Source organism: Felis catus, chromosome B4 (genome assembly GCF_018350175.1).
Source record: "Felis catus isolate Fca126 chromosome B4, F.catus_Fca126_mat1.0, whole genome shotgun sequence".
Classification (NCBI taxonomy): domain Eukaryota; kingdom Metazoa; phylum Chordata; class Mammalia; order Carnivora; family Felidae; genus Felis; species Felis catus.
Window position 1 is genome coordinate 115,675,939 of NC_058374.1, and position 13,247 is coordinate 115,689,185.

At 46.3% G+C, this 13,247-nt stretch overlaps 1 protein-coding gene across 2 annotated transcripts in view; it reads left to right on the forward strand.

Moving 5' to 3' along the window:
- Window positions 1-13,247, forward strand: part of PLXNC1 (plexin C1) — a 149,028-nt gene that overhangs the window by 123,421 nt on the left and 12,360 nt on the right. For both annotated transcript variants that reach the window (XM_023257304.2, XM_023257305.2), the window contains exons 22-24: window positions 781-958; window positions 3,461-3,564; window positions 12,680-12,734. In XM_023257304.2, the coding sequence (XP_023113072.1) occupies window positions 781-958; window positions 3,461-3,564; window positions 12,680-12,734 (337 nt within the window). The remainder of the gene's footprint in view (window positions 1-780; window positions 959-3,460; window positions 3,565-12,679; window positions 12,735-13,247) is intronic.

Here is a 13,247-nt window from a genome sequence, read left to right on the forward strand (position 1 = left end):
ATCTTGAAAGTGGACGGGGAGATAAATGTTATAGCAATTAATGCTGCATATTAAAAAGTAACCTCTTCAGCATAATCAATACGGGGACCTCCCTGACCTTCCCTGTCACCTGGAACTTCACTTCTGGGACTCTGTGGTCCTGTTAATAAAAAAGACAGTTGGGGCGCCTGGGGGGCTCAGTCGGTTGAGCGTCCGACTTCGGCTCAGGTCATGATCTCACGGTTCGTGGGTTCGAGCCCCACATCAGGCTCTGTGCTGACCGCTTGCTCAGAGCCTGGAGCCTGCTTCAGATTCTGTGTCTCCTTCTCCTTCTCTCTCTGCCCCTCCCCTGCTCACGCTTTGTCTCACTCTGTTTCTCAAAACTACATAAATGTAAAAAAAAAAAAAAAAAAAGATAATCACCAGTCTGCCCTCATGTACTGTGGAACCTTTCCAGTTTTGGGGGGGGGGGGGGTTGTTTGTTTGTGTTTTGTTTTGTTTTTGAAGATGAAATTAGAAATCACCACTTCTAGAACATTTATGTGTATATATATTTTACTCTCGGATATATTTATTCAATGCTTGCTCTGTAATGAGAGTTTTAACTTTTCTGTTTTCCTTTCCATTATCCCTGAAAAGAATGGATTATGGAAAAAAGATTAAAGTAGTATAATGGGACACAGTGTTTGCTAATGTGCCGTCAGAGGTATTAGTGGGACTCACCAAGGTTTGTGTCTTTTATGAAAGCCTTTCAGATTGCAATTATCTAATAGACTTGGAAACCTGTTTGTATTCTTGCAGGCATTAAACGTCGTCTTTGAAAAGATCCCAGAAAATGAGAGTGCAGACGTCTGTCGGAATATTTCAGTCAACGTTCTTGATTGTGATACCATAGGCCAAGCCAAAGAAAAGATTTTCCAGGCATTCCTAAGCAAAAATGGCTCTCCTTATGGACTTCAGCTGAATGAAATCGGTCTTGGTAAGGCAAGGAGGGAGCTATTCTGTCCCCATCCCTGATGAATGTCTCCTCCGCCGGCTCTCTCCCTCTGTCTCTCCCTTTCCCCCCTGCCCACAGCATGCATGCTTCTGTCTGTTGAAACTTACGTGGCCTGGGGCTGTTCCCAGAGGGCATGTCTCGGGGCCAAGAGACTGTACTGCTTTCCCAAGAGCATGTACATGATTTTTTCCTAGGCAGCGTTATCCTTCAAAGATGCTGGAGTTTTGTTTTGGGGTTTTTTTTTTTTTTTTTTTTTTTTTACAAAAATGTTATGTTTGTAAATCAGATTCATGAGATTGGTAACCCTGAGACTGAATGGATTCACCTTGCGTCAAGAAGTACAAAAAGGTGTAAACCCCGCGCCTTGTGTGTGTGTTGCATTTCACATTGGCATTTGATTTGTTTGTTGTGTGTCATTAGCGGGTGGCTCAGACTCTGGGTGTTAACTGAAGCACACTGGAAAGGTCATCTTCGTCTCTGCTAATCGCGTCCTGCATTAAGTATATTCTCCATCCTCCCCAACGCGAAGCAGCATCTGCTATGAATTCATTTTCGGGCTCTACTGGTCTACTGCAAAGGAGAACATATGCATGAGCGCTCTAACAGGGCTCCGCTCCACTCAAATGTTCATCAACATTTTAAAGTTGAGCTCCCCGCAGCCCTCCCAAGAGACTGTCGTGGGATTTTATAGCAGATAATGGGACAGGCAAGAAGAGTAAAATCACAGCAGCGACAGACAGCGTAACAAGGTTTATCTCCCCTCAATGTACAGTCGTAGCCTCCACGAAGCAGGCAATTAAAACCACCCCACCTGGCTCTCCAAGCCAAACCTCCTGCTAAAAGGCCATTTAGAAAAGCCTGGAGGCAGGGCCTGGCAAGTTGGGGTGAAACAACGCAAGCGTGCAACTACAGGACTTGGCTTCAAAGAAGGGACTAAGGCACCTCTCTTCTGCCTCTTTTCTGTGTCCTTCTGTTGGGTGGACTGTTGGGCACTTGCAGACCATTTTCGCTCATTTGGTTAGAGGCCGGGCCAAAGAGGCAGCCCCAGACGGAAAACCATCACCTGACCTGGACTGTCAACTTCCTTCCCTACCTTTGCAAAAGTGTGGCTCTGGCTGCCAAAAGCTGGGCACATGGAGCCAACAAGCATGGGGAAAACAGTCCAGTGGCCTTAGTCCTGCCAGTGCCGGGTCAGCAGTAGCAACCTCTTGCCGTTCTTGTGTTTGAGCCCATCGGTTCTTCCTGATGTAGGAAAGTGGGGAGCAGAACAAGTCTATTAGAAGCTTCTGATGGGAAATGGGAACGCTGCATTCCAGCCATGTCAGGCTTCTGCATGTGTGATGATCTTGCAAACTACCTCCAAGGCTGGCCCCAGAAAACGAGGGCAAAAGCCTTAGAACCAGCCATAAATTGTATAGAAATCCAATACCGGAAGCAGCTGTGGTTAAGACCGCTTCTAGCAGAGGCTCACAAACTCAGATGCCCACAGGGGCAGGAACTACCATAAATAGGGGTGTTGGCCCATCTAGGACACTGGGAAATGGCAGGACCCCACTTAACTGGGGGGAAAGACATGCCATCTAAAGGATCAGTGCCACTCGGCTTCAGCCAGTGACTGCATGCGGGCCTGTGTGGTCAGTATTATCCGATGATTCCGTTGTTTGTTTCCTTGTTTTTAAAGAGAAATCAGTCCGAATTTTTAGGTGCAATCTCCTGCCTTGAATGCTGGTGCCTTGGTGCTGAATTGACTTTGAATGTTGGTGCTGAATAAGTAAAACGTTGTGTAGGTTCACACACAAAAATACACATCTGTGGGCCACATTCTAGCTCCAGGGCACAAGTTGGCAATCTCCATAAAACAGTTTGAATGGTGTGGCTTGAGATATTAGCCCACCAGTGCACCCCCGTCCAAGGACCTACAGAAGATAATTCACTATGCACCTGCTTGGGAACTTAAAAATTTGTTTTGGGAATTTTTTGAAGAGCTTAGTCCCTGTAAGGATGCATTATTTTGTTTCCATTGGCTTTACTTCCAGGCTTAGCCTCGGAGTACAAGCTTCAGGGAAAGGTAGTCTTTTTTTCTTTTTTTACGTTTATTTATTTACTTAGAGTGAATGAGCTAGGAAGAGGCGGGGGTGTAGAGAATCCCAAGCAGGCTCCACATGCAAGCACAGAGCCCGATGCAAGGCTTGAACTCATGAACCGTGAGCCAAGATCTTGAGTCAGATGCTTAACCAATTGAGCCACCCAGGCGTCCCCAGGGAAATGTAGTCCTAAACGTCAGAGCCCTATACACAAAACAGAAACAAAACTCAGGCTACCAGTCTGGCTCATATATCTCCAAACTTTCAGACACACATTAACCAATTTATCTAAGATTTATTTATTTATAAATAATAATTGCTACCATTACAGAAGAGCATTTAAACTTTCTCACTTCAATTTCAAAGGAGAACAAAATGCACTCTTTTTTTTTCTTTTCAGAGCTGCAAGTGGGCACACGACAAAAAGAACTTCTGGATATTGACAGTTCATCTGTGATTCTCGAAGATGGAATAACCAAGCTAAATACCATTGGCCACTATGAGGTAAGAGCAAGGCTTAGCCCCCAACATCTCCTTCCCCAGGCCCAACCCTGCCTCGATAGATCATCTCCAGGTAGTACCCCGGCAATTGTTTAAAAAAAAATTACGGGACCCCCACCATTTTCTGGCAATTTGCAGATGGCTTGTTTGCAGGTCAGCAGTTTTCTTTAGTTGCTCATTTGGAAGAGACTGGGCATTACTGTGTTTCGTGGTCAACAGTTCCCCCCCTCCCCAAGGCCTTCGATTTTCATGTGACTGATCAGTCTCCATCCGGCAGTTTGGGTGGGAAACTTCACCTCACAGGTCTCCACAGTGTTCACAGAGCCACATAACCTTTGTGTGGGGTCCTTTTTTTCTGAAGAAGTCCTACATTTCCTGTTCGTTTGCAATATTCAGTAATACATCCTTTTTTTATGTTTATTTTTGAGAGCCAGACAGAGAGAGAGGGAGACACAGAATCTGAAGCAGGCTCCAGGCTCTGAGCTGTCAGCATAGAGCCCAATGCGGGGCTCGAACCCACAAACCCATGAGATCATGACCCGAGTCAAAGTCAGATGCTTGACCGACTCAGCCACCCAGGTGTCCCCAGTAATAGCTCCTTTGGCCCCTGACCCACATGCTGGGTGAGTGCCAAGGTGGGTGTGGGGTGCACATGACCTCTCAGAGATCTGAGAAGCCTACATGGCACGAGAGAGAGAGAGAGACAGACAGGAGGCAGGGAAGGTTCTGGAACACACTGAGATGAATACTGGGAGTCATTCAGCAACATTATCCAAATCTTTGGTGAATATCTGCTATGTGCCGGGTTGCACACAAGAGGAACAAAGACCAAGTTCCTGACTTCAAGGAGCCTACCACCCCCGGGAGGGGATGAAGAAGGGGGAAGACAAGTATGAGGCAACACCTATGGTGTAAGAGTGCTGTGGCTCAGAGCATCAGAGAAGGCTTCCTGGAGAAAGCTGACTAAGCAGAGACCTAAAGAATGAGTACTTTCCCGGTCCGGGATGGGGCACCAGCACACCCCACAGGGAAGGGAGAAGACACATGTTCTTCCACACAAAGACTTGCAGCTGCCTAAAACTTGAGATTGGGGGTGGGGGGGGGTTGGCAATGAGAGCCAATAATAGCCAATGTGACAGAGGCCTCACTCTGTGCCAGGTGCTGCCCTCAGCATTGCCCCTTACTCTGGCTTAGTCCGTCCCATGTTTAGCAGTCCTATGAGGTAGGTGCTGTTACTAACCCTCTTTATAGATGGTACCCTCAGGGACGTTTACCAGCAGCTAGTCAGTGGCAGAGCCAAGATTTGGACTCAGATAGTTGGGTTCTAGGGTCTGTGGCTTAACCAGTACCTGCCAAAGCCTGACTGAGAGGAAGGCAGAGAAGTGGGGAGGGAGGCAAGAAGGGGAGATACGGATTGTACAGCCCTATCAGCTTCTTCAGGAATTGGACTTTTGTCCCAACAATAATCCCAAGAAGCCACGAGAGGATCTTAAGCAGGGGGGATTTGTGTCTCACACATGCCTGTGGCTGTGTCTGAAGCATGGTTATAAAAGGTACAAAGCTGGAACTAGGGAGACCCTTAGAAGCTGTCACTGGAAGAATTTCAGGTGAGGAATGATGTTGGTCAGAAATGACATGGTGGCTCTTGAGATGGAGACAAGCGGAGGGACTCAGAGATGGGCAGGAGATGGGCACCATAAGCCATGCAGGTGGGAGAGTCCCTGGGTAGAGGAGTAGCCAAGATGGCGGGTGGATGCATTGATGCAGTAGGTCTTCCAGAGACAGAGGAGACAGCAGGAGCAGCTTCCCAGGCCACTCGGAGAGTAGGTGCCTCCTGTCTTTCATGCCTGCGAAGTCCCCAGGAAATGTGTTTGCACCGAGAAGGCCTTTGGACCCTGCAGGCTCTCCCCTCTCCAGGGAGGAAGCAGAGACCATTCTTGAGCAGAGCTTTCTGGGCAGTGGCCAGAAACAGAGGACACCTCTTCCTTGGGCTCTTTGGCTAAGTGGTTCTTAGAACTAGTTTGGAAATAGCTTCTTTGGGTGACACCTGGGTGGGCGCCACCGGAGCCTTTGCCGGAGAGCATCCAGTAGAGAGAACCACGGGGTAGCGACTTGCTTTCGTGCTCACCCTACCGCAGCTCAGACTTTCCAACCTTGGAGTCATCTTGCCAAGAGCTGTCGGTCTCAGCTTTTGGAACTTGTAAAAATCCCCAGGGGGCTTTCTGAGCGTATGTATGCCTGTGAGCCACACTCAGAGAAGCTGTGCTCCAGAGGGAATTTAATGGATAGGAGGTTAGAGTTAGGGGTGCTGCCTGGCAAGTGTAAGAACTTAGGGGCTTATCAGGGCATCAGTTTGAAGTTCAGGCTTGCAGCCTGGCAGTCACCTTCCCTCCATGTTGTCTGGGTAGCGAGTTTGTCTCGGCGGGTTTAGAAGGAACACCACCACAGACGCCCTCCTTTGGTGCCCTCCTTTGGTGAGCTAATGTGCTTGTCTTGCTCAGCTGTGCCAGGAGGGCTGGGCCACCCTGATCAGGCTCTTTTGGAGTCCCCTGGCGACCGTGTGGCATGAGGTGGATCACAAAGGAAGGGGGTGTGGCCACTCACTGCCCTTCAGAGGGAAAGGCAGGACGAGCCACTCCAGCAGGGAAAAGGAAGAACCACCATAGCTGTCTGCAAGGCCAGGGGGAGGGCTGTCAGGAGAGATAGAACATCAGTCTTCACTGGAGACATCGGCCGTGCTAGACACCTATCTGCTTAAGGATGATAATGAAATTAATCCGGCCTGTAGTCACTTCCCGTCCAAATGATTTATTGGCTTCATACCCTAGCATTGCCACATGGTGGTAATAAATGACAAGACTAGGACACAAGGGCTTAAAGGATTCTCCTTATGTTTAAAAAGCTAAGCCGTAAGGCAAATAAACTCAGAGAGCTTGAAGGAAACTGGGGAGGTCATCGGCCCTGTGCTCTCCATGCCTGGACCATCTCAAATGCCCTGTTTTTCAAAGACAGTTCAGAAAAAAAGTATCCACCACTACCCTCGGCCACCGAACTCTATCCCCAGTTTAGTAGTTCCCCTGCAGATTCAAAATTGGGAGCAATTTGACAGGGGTAGGCTGAAGCTCACTTTTGTGCTTCTGTTAAAAATTTTCTCCTGGAGCTTACGTTTCCCTCCAAAGAGACAAGATGCTAATTACCACTCTTATTTACTAAAGCACCCTAGTTTGAGTCACTGCAAGTACTTGAAAGCAAAAAACTGTATTTCATTTAAAAATAGGGTCTAACTCGGAATTTTAAGTGATTCAGACTCATCTCCCTCCAATTAGCCCAAATTACTTAGGTTTTAAAGTTAATCTTTAGTGACGGCCAGTTCCTCCTACTATCTAAACAAAGTCCCGTTGCTGGAGTGGAAACCTGGTTCTTCTCTCCTGTTCTGTCCTTAGGGCAAACAGAGTGTAGCTGATTTCCTCTGAATGATTTACTGTCCAAATATTTGAAGAACAGGTTTCTAGAGGGGATCTGAAGGCACAGCAAAAATATAGCATCTCATGGGCCAGATGCAGCCTCCACAGCCCCAAATTGCTGGCAATGCTCTGTCATCTATAGGATGGCATCCTTGCCAACCCTGGGCATCGCCAAGATTGCTTTGCATAGTGATGACAGCACTGTTCATGTGCATAAGCCCAATTCAGGTTCACAATCCTATGATGAAGGTGCTTTTATTACCCTCGTTTTCCATCAGATGAGTGCAGAGGAGGGTGGATTTCTGCTACAGTCTCCTTCTGTCCCGTGCAAACAAGGGGTAAAGCCAGCATCTTTACAAACACATTAAGCCAGAGGCATCTCTATCCCCTATAATTAAATCCTCCCCAAGTGCTTCCTTAACTGGCCATCGCTGAGTGTGCCTTTCCTATTAAGGAAACTGCAGTGTTTTGGAGCTGATAAGATCAGTTGTGTGTATGTATGGAGAGGTGTCTCTGGGTCCAGGCTTTCTTCCCCTCCCCTGCACCTCCGTGTGACCTTTTGCTGGATGGTGTTATCACACTTACTCCCCACAATAGGGTGGCATCGCATATACAGAACAGGTGTTGTGTCCGGCAGGAAATGCCCTCTATAGACTTCGCCTCACATTCTGAACCATGAGGTTCTGAGGGGCAGAAAAGACGTTTCAACCACTGTGATGTTGAAGAACGCTCTCGTAACAGGTGCATGCTAATGCCGTAGTGGTCGTCGCCACCGCTCAAGTTGTCATTCAAATGACATGTAGAGCTCATAGGGATGTTCCAAAGTGTCTGCTAGGTAAAGTCAGCGGTCCGTCCAATCAGGTGTGTCATCCGTGACACTAAAATAAAGGGATTTGACCATCTCTAAAGGTCTCTTGCAGCACGAATGACTTTAGACATTTATTTATTCATTAAACAAGCACAGAGCGCTTCTTGTATACTGGGCACTGTTCCAGGGGCTCTTACAAATAGCAGCTCCTTTAGTCCTCTGTACAGCCCAGTGAGGTAGATGGATACTATCATTATTCCCATTCTAGGGCACAGGGAGAGGTTCCGCGTAGCTCTTCTCAATGACGCCCCAAGGCCGGAAGCAGATGAAACAGCAATGACGCTGGAGACATGGCTCTTCTCAGGGCCGGAGAGATAGGCTTGGTTCCAGCTGGGCTTGTAGCCCATGCCTCCAGCCTCCAAGGCAGCCTCGGCTAGGAAGCTGGGCCAAATGATGAAAAATCCTGGTAGTTAATTTCTCTGATGTCATATCCAAAAAGGTAACTTCTCTTAAAATCTTCTGATGAAGCTCCTGTCTGTGAGCTTATCAAAATCCTTATTTTTAATTCTACTTCAACATAATTTAAGGCAACAATTGCCTTCTTCAGATAGGAGGCCTCTTGCAGGCATCCAAGAGCTCACCACCCCAGCCCAACAAAAGCAGGGGAGTGCTTAAGGTTCCCAATTTCAGGCACACTTTTAGAGAGCAAACTGGCTCCTAGAGGACGAGGTCTGGTTCTGACAGTCCTCAGAGAGAGTTTGCTACTGGCCCAGGCTGAATTCCAAGTACCCAAGGAAGACGCAAGAGCCCTACTGGCATTTTAACTAGTTGGAAGCATCCTTTAGAGCTCTGTCCTGGGTGTCCAGAACCACATGTATGATCTGATATGTGTGTTGGGAGTGTTCTGATGGGGCCCCTTCCAAACACGCCAATGAACACTGAACCTCCTTTGCTAACGGACTGAGCAAGGTTATCCCTCTGGCCCTGAGAAACAGGATTCCTTTATTATCTGCCTCCAGCCTTGGGGTGTCAGTGGGAAGAGCTAAGGGGGTAGGTGGGGAAAGCAAAATTGATGAGTGGTTGTGGGGACAGTGCTGGTTGAATAGAGTTCTGCTTTCACATAATACCATTTTAGGAATGAGGGATACCAGTAAGGGTTTCCATGTGGTGATGTGTATTGGTTACTGTGTTTTCAGTGTTTTTTTTAAGAAAAAAAGTACCACAATATTTCATAATTTTCCATACAATTCTTAGGCTGAAATTCCAGCTTTCCTCTTAGACTAAGCAATATGAAATGACCAACATTTGACCATTTTTACCCATAAAAAATGGCAGTTTTGTGAGACTAAATATAAATTCAATCTTATATATCTAGAAAATCTATCCTTACGGAATTTTCTTCAACTCATGCCACAAGGATAGGGTTTTGCCACAGAGAAGTCCTACCTTGGCTTGCACGTGATTTGGAGGATGTGTACCTCCTGCTGATTTCAGGAGTGATTTTAAATTGTCGACCTGAGTCCGCTTAGCCTTGTGCGGTCACAATTCCTAATTCTGATAATGGAGGAGTCTACGGTTTCTCTACCTTGTTCCAACATGGGCCAGTCATCATCGAAGGGGTATCGCCTTCTTGTCTCATTGAATCCTGGAGCACTGTGAGACTGGGAGGAATTTAATTTGAAATTGCCGTGCGCTACCAGTTCTGCTCTGGGCTGGAGAAACATTCCCGCTGCAGATCCATCTAGTGACATTAATCTTTCTTTGATTTAATTTGGTTTTCATTCCTAAAGTAGGGGCCCAGAGGCCGCTCCCTGCCTCACAGGAGTACAGGAGGATTAATGAGTCACTCTCAGGAAAGCATTTGGAGCTCCTCAGATGGAACAAACAGTATCATATTTTTAACACTTTAGATTCTGTGGCACTTTTCAAAACGGCATTTCTGTCCTTAACTCAGCAGCAGCTGACTTGTGCAAAATAGAAAATGGAAACCTTATCCCCCGACCAAACATCTGTAAGTGAACTAGTTTCTGTCTTAGGATGGTGTTAAAGTGTCACGTGGGGGGAAATGTTCCAGCCCCAGAGCAGCTGTGAAAGTTAGAAATACACTCACACACACATGCTCAGACACACACACAACTCAACCACTAATAAAATGCTTTTACACTTGCTCTCGGGAGATAATTTCAGAATAAAATTTCCGTGGTACAAGCTGCGTGTGCGCTATCTTAATGCCTGAGCACAGTGCCAGCAGTGAGTCCTTGCCAGCTCTTGAAAAGACATTTGAACCTTTGGCAGGACTGCTTATCGGAAAGCCCATCCGTGCTGTTTGTGATTATAGGGGAAGGGTGCTCACGTTTAGCAAAACAAAGCGTCTGACGGTAGTGGAGTATTGGCTCAACACTCAACAGGATCCATTTGGGATTCATTCTTTGACAATTACCCAGAATGAATCACCAGCTTCCTTTTATAAAAAGATATTTATTGGCTTAGAAACAGAGCATATCCAGCTCTTCGTGGGGAGGAATTTTAGAACTATGTTCAAACATTCTCATAAACTGGGTGTCTGAGTGTTGCTAAGAGGGTGCCTGCACAGAGTGTTTACTTTAATTGCATCAAAATGTGGAGGAGAATGGAAAAAGCAGCCAGAAAACAATGAATGGCTCAAGGGGAAAGAGGAGGAGGTTTGGTAATAACAGCAGAGTCAAAGAATTCAATAAGAGTCCAAGCTGGAGACACTTTTCAGAGACCTGATGGCCCAGCCAGCCTCTGCCCAGCGTTCCCCCTCCCTGCAAGATGTGAACACCAGCAGTTGGAGGCCTCTGGTCTAAACTTAGCAGCTGGCTAGACACAGCTGGCTGGACGGCTGTGCTCAGGGCCTCTGCAGGGCTGGCTCTCGCCCCGTGTTCCCTCCTCTGTGGGTGCAACCTGAAGGAGATTAGACCTTAATCCTTTGGCGCTTGCTAAGCAGGTTTGTACACTCTGATAACCAGTGCGCAGCAGGCCAGAAGAGAAACTCTAGGTTTCTACTTTTTTGCAAATGGAGGAAGGCTAGGTCCAAAGTAGTATTAGAATTCAGACCAGACTGAGGACTTCAGAGTGGAGGGAAAAAGCACTCAGCTGACCGTGTTCCGAAAAGACAGGGTTAATCCTCCCTCCATAGTCCCACAGTGAAGGCAAGGATTTGTGTATCCTTGACTTGCCTCTCTTCAGGGTTCCTTTGTCTTACATTTTTGTGGACTAGCCTCTCAGAATAATTTACTCCTCACAAGAAGTGAGGCCTGCCCCCTGCTTCTTAGCATCTAGTCCCCTTAGCCTCAAGGGCGCTTCTTCCCCCAGTCGGTTGCGGGGGAGGGCCCCGCTGGAGGGCCATCGGGCTTGGCTTCCATAGTCCCGAAAGGCCTCAGGTGAGAACTCCTGACTTTATAGACAAAAGAGGGTATGCGTGGGCTTTGCAGTAGTGTGTCAGTGTGGTAAAGGCATTTATTTGTCAAATTGCGTACATTTAAAATCTGTGGCAATTTTTTAGCAGCTCTATTGAGATATAATTTATATACCATAAAGGTCACCTTTTAAAATGTACAATGCAATGGTTTTTGGTGCATTTGCAGAGTTGTGTAGTCATCACCACAATCTAATTTTAGGACATTTTCATCACCCCCAAAAGAAACCTTGAATTCATTAGCAGTCACTCCTCATTCTTCTGACCCCTGCTTTAGGCAGCTAGTAATCTACTTTCTGTGTGCATAAATCTGTTTTGGACATTTTATCTAGATGGGATCATACAACATGTGGTCTTTTGTGGCTGGCTTTCATCTAGTATAATGTTTTTGAGGTTCATGTTGTAGCATGTCAATACTTCTGTCTTTAGTGTATGGCAGTTTTTTGTAATATATTCACACAATAATACAAAGTCATTTTAAAAGGACTGAATTGCTTGTAGCTGCAACAGTGTGGATACACATCACAGACCTTAAGATGACCCCAGGAAGCCAGACCTATACACACACATACACACACACACACACACACACACACACACTCGTAGTTGACTCTTGAACAATGCAGGTTTGAATGGTGCAGGCCCACTTACATGCAGATATTTTCCAGTAAATACAGTACAGTGCTGTCAGTGTGTCTTCTCTTACGATTTTAATACTTTTTTCTCTAGCCTTATAAGGATACAGTATGTAATACATACAACATACAAGATATGTATTAATTGACTTATTGGTAAGGCTTCCTGTCAACACTAGGCAGTTAAGTTTTGGGGGAATCAAAGGTTATATGTGGAGTTTCAACTGTGCAGGGGGCGGGTTTCCAGTATGGGGTAATCGCATATAGTTTGCTATCAGGATATGCACTTATTTCTGTTGGATATATACCCGGATGTGAAATTGCTCTGTGATACGGTAAACACCAGCTCTAGCTAACACAGCTTTGAACACCTGTTTCAGCATTTCTGAATACAGTAGGAACCTCAAAAACATAGTGGCCCAAGCCTCTTTTGACCCCTGAGACGCTCGGATACTTCCTAACACAGCCTTGTCTTCCCCTCTGCCCGGGCTGGCCCACCTCCCATTAGCCCTATGGTGTGTTGGCCCCGCCTCTTCCAGCCTCACTGCATCTCACTGCCTTGTCTATGTCCTTCACAGGACTGTGAGCTCCTTGAGGGCAGAGACAGTGTCTTCATCACCATTATAGCTCCAACTTCCAGCACATAGAAGTTCTTGATAAATATTTAATAAATGAGACAATGCCAAGATCCAGCCAGCCATCTAATTCCTGGATGAAGTTGAGAAATGTATTAAATTTTGAAAACTCATATATTTTTTATCTTTGCTTTCAGATATCAAATGGATCCACTATAAAAGTCTTTAAGAAGATAGCAAATTTTACTACAGGTAACCGATATAATGTTAACCTTTTGTTCTCACCCACTTTTATATAAAGTATTGTTTTTTGCCTCTTTCAGATGTATTGTCACAAAAGTGAGATTGAGTTGTTTCTATATAATTCTCTGAAATTGGAGAAAAGCCATTTTGATCTGTTTCTATTCCTAAGAACGTGAGCTTTGCAAAAAAGAGGACAGGAACCGGTAAATAGCAGTTGGCCGGACTGCCCAGCAGAAAGGAAGTTGCTGCCTCTTGACAGCCCTGAACTCAGGGCAGAATCTCAGCCTTCCTTGCTCTGTTCCAACTCCTCAGTAGGATGGGGGCTGAGAAGACCCCTCTGGCAAACTGAGAGGGAAGCCGGTAGATAATCACACAGCCCTGCAAGCACTGAACAAACAAGATAATCCACTTAGAAATCCAAATCTCCTTGCGATAGCAGCTGCAAAATTCCCAGAAAGCGGAGTGAGACAAACTGAATGGGGAGCTTTTATGGGAAAGTCAATGGGCTAGCCTCTAAACTCT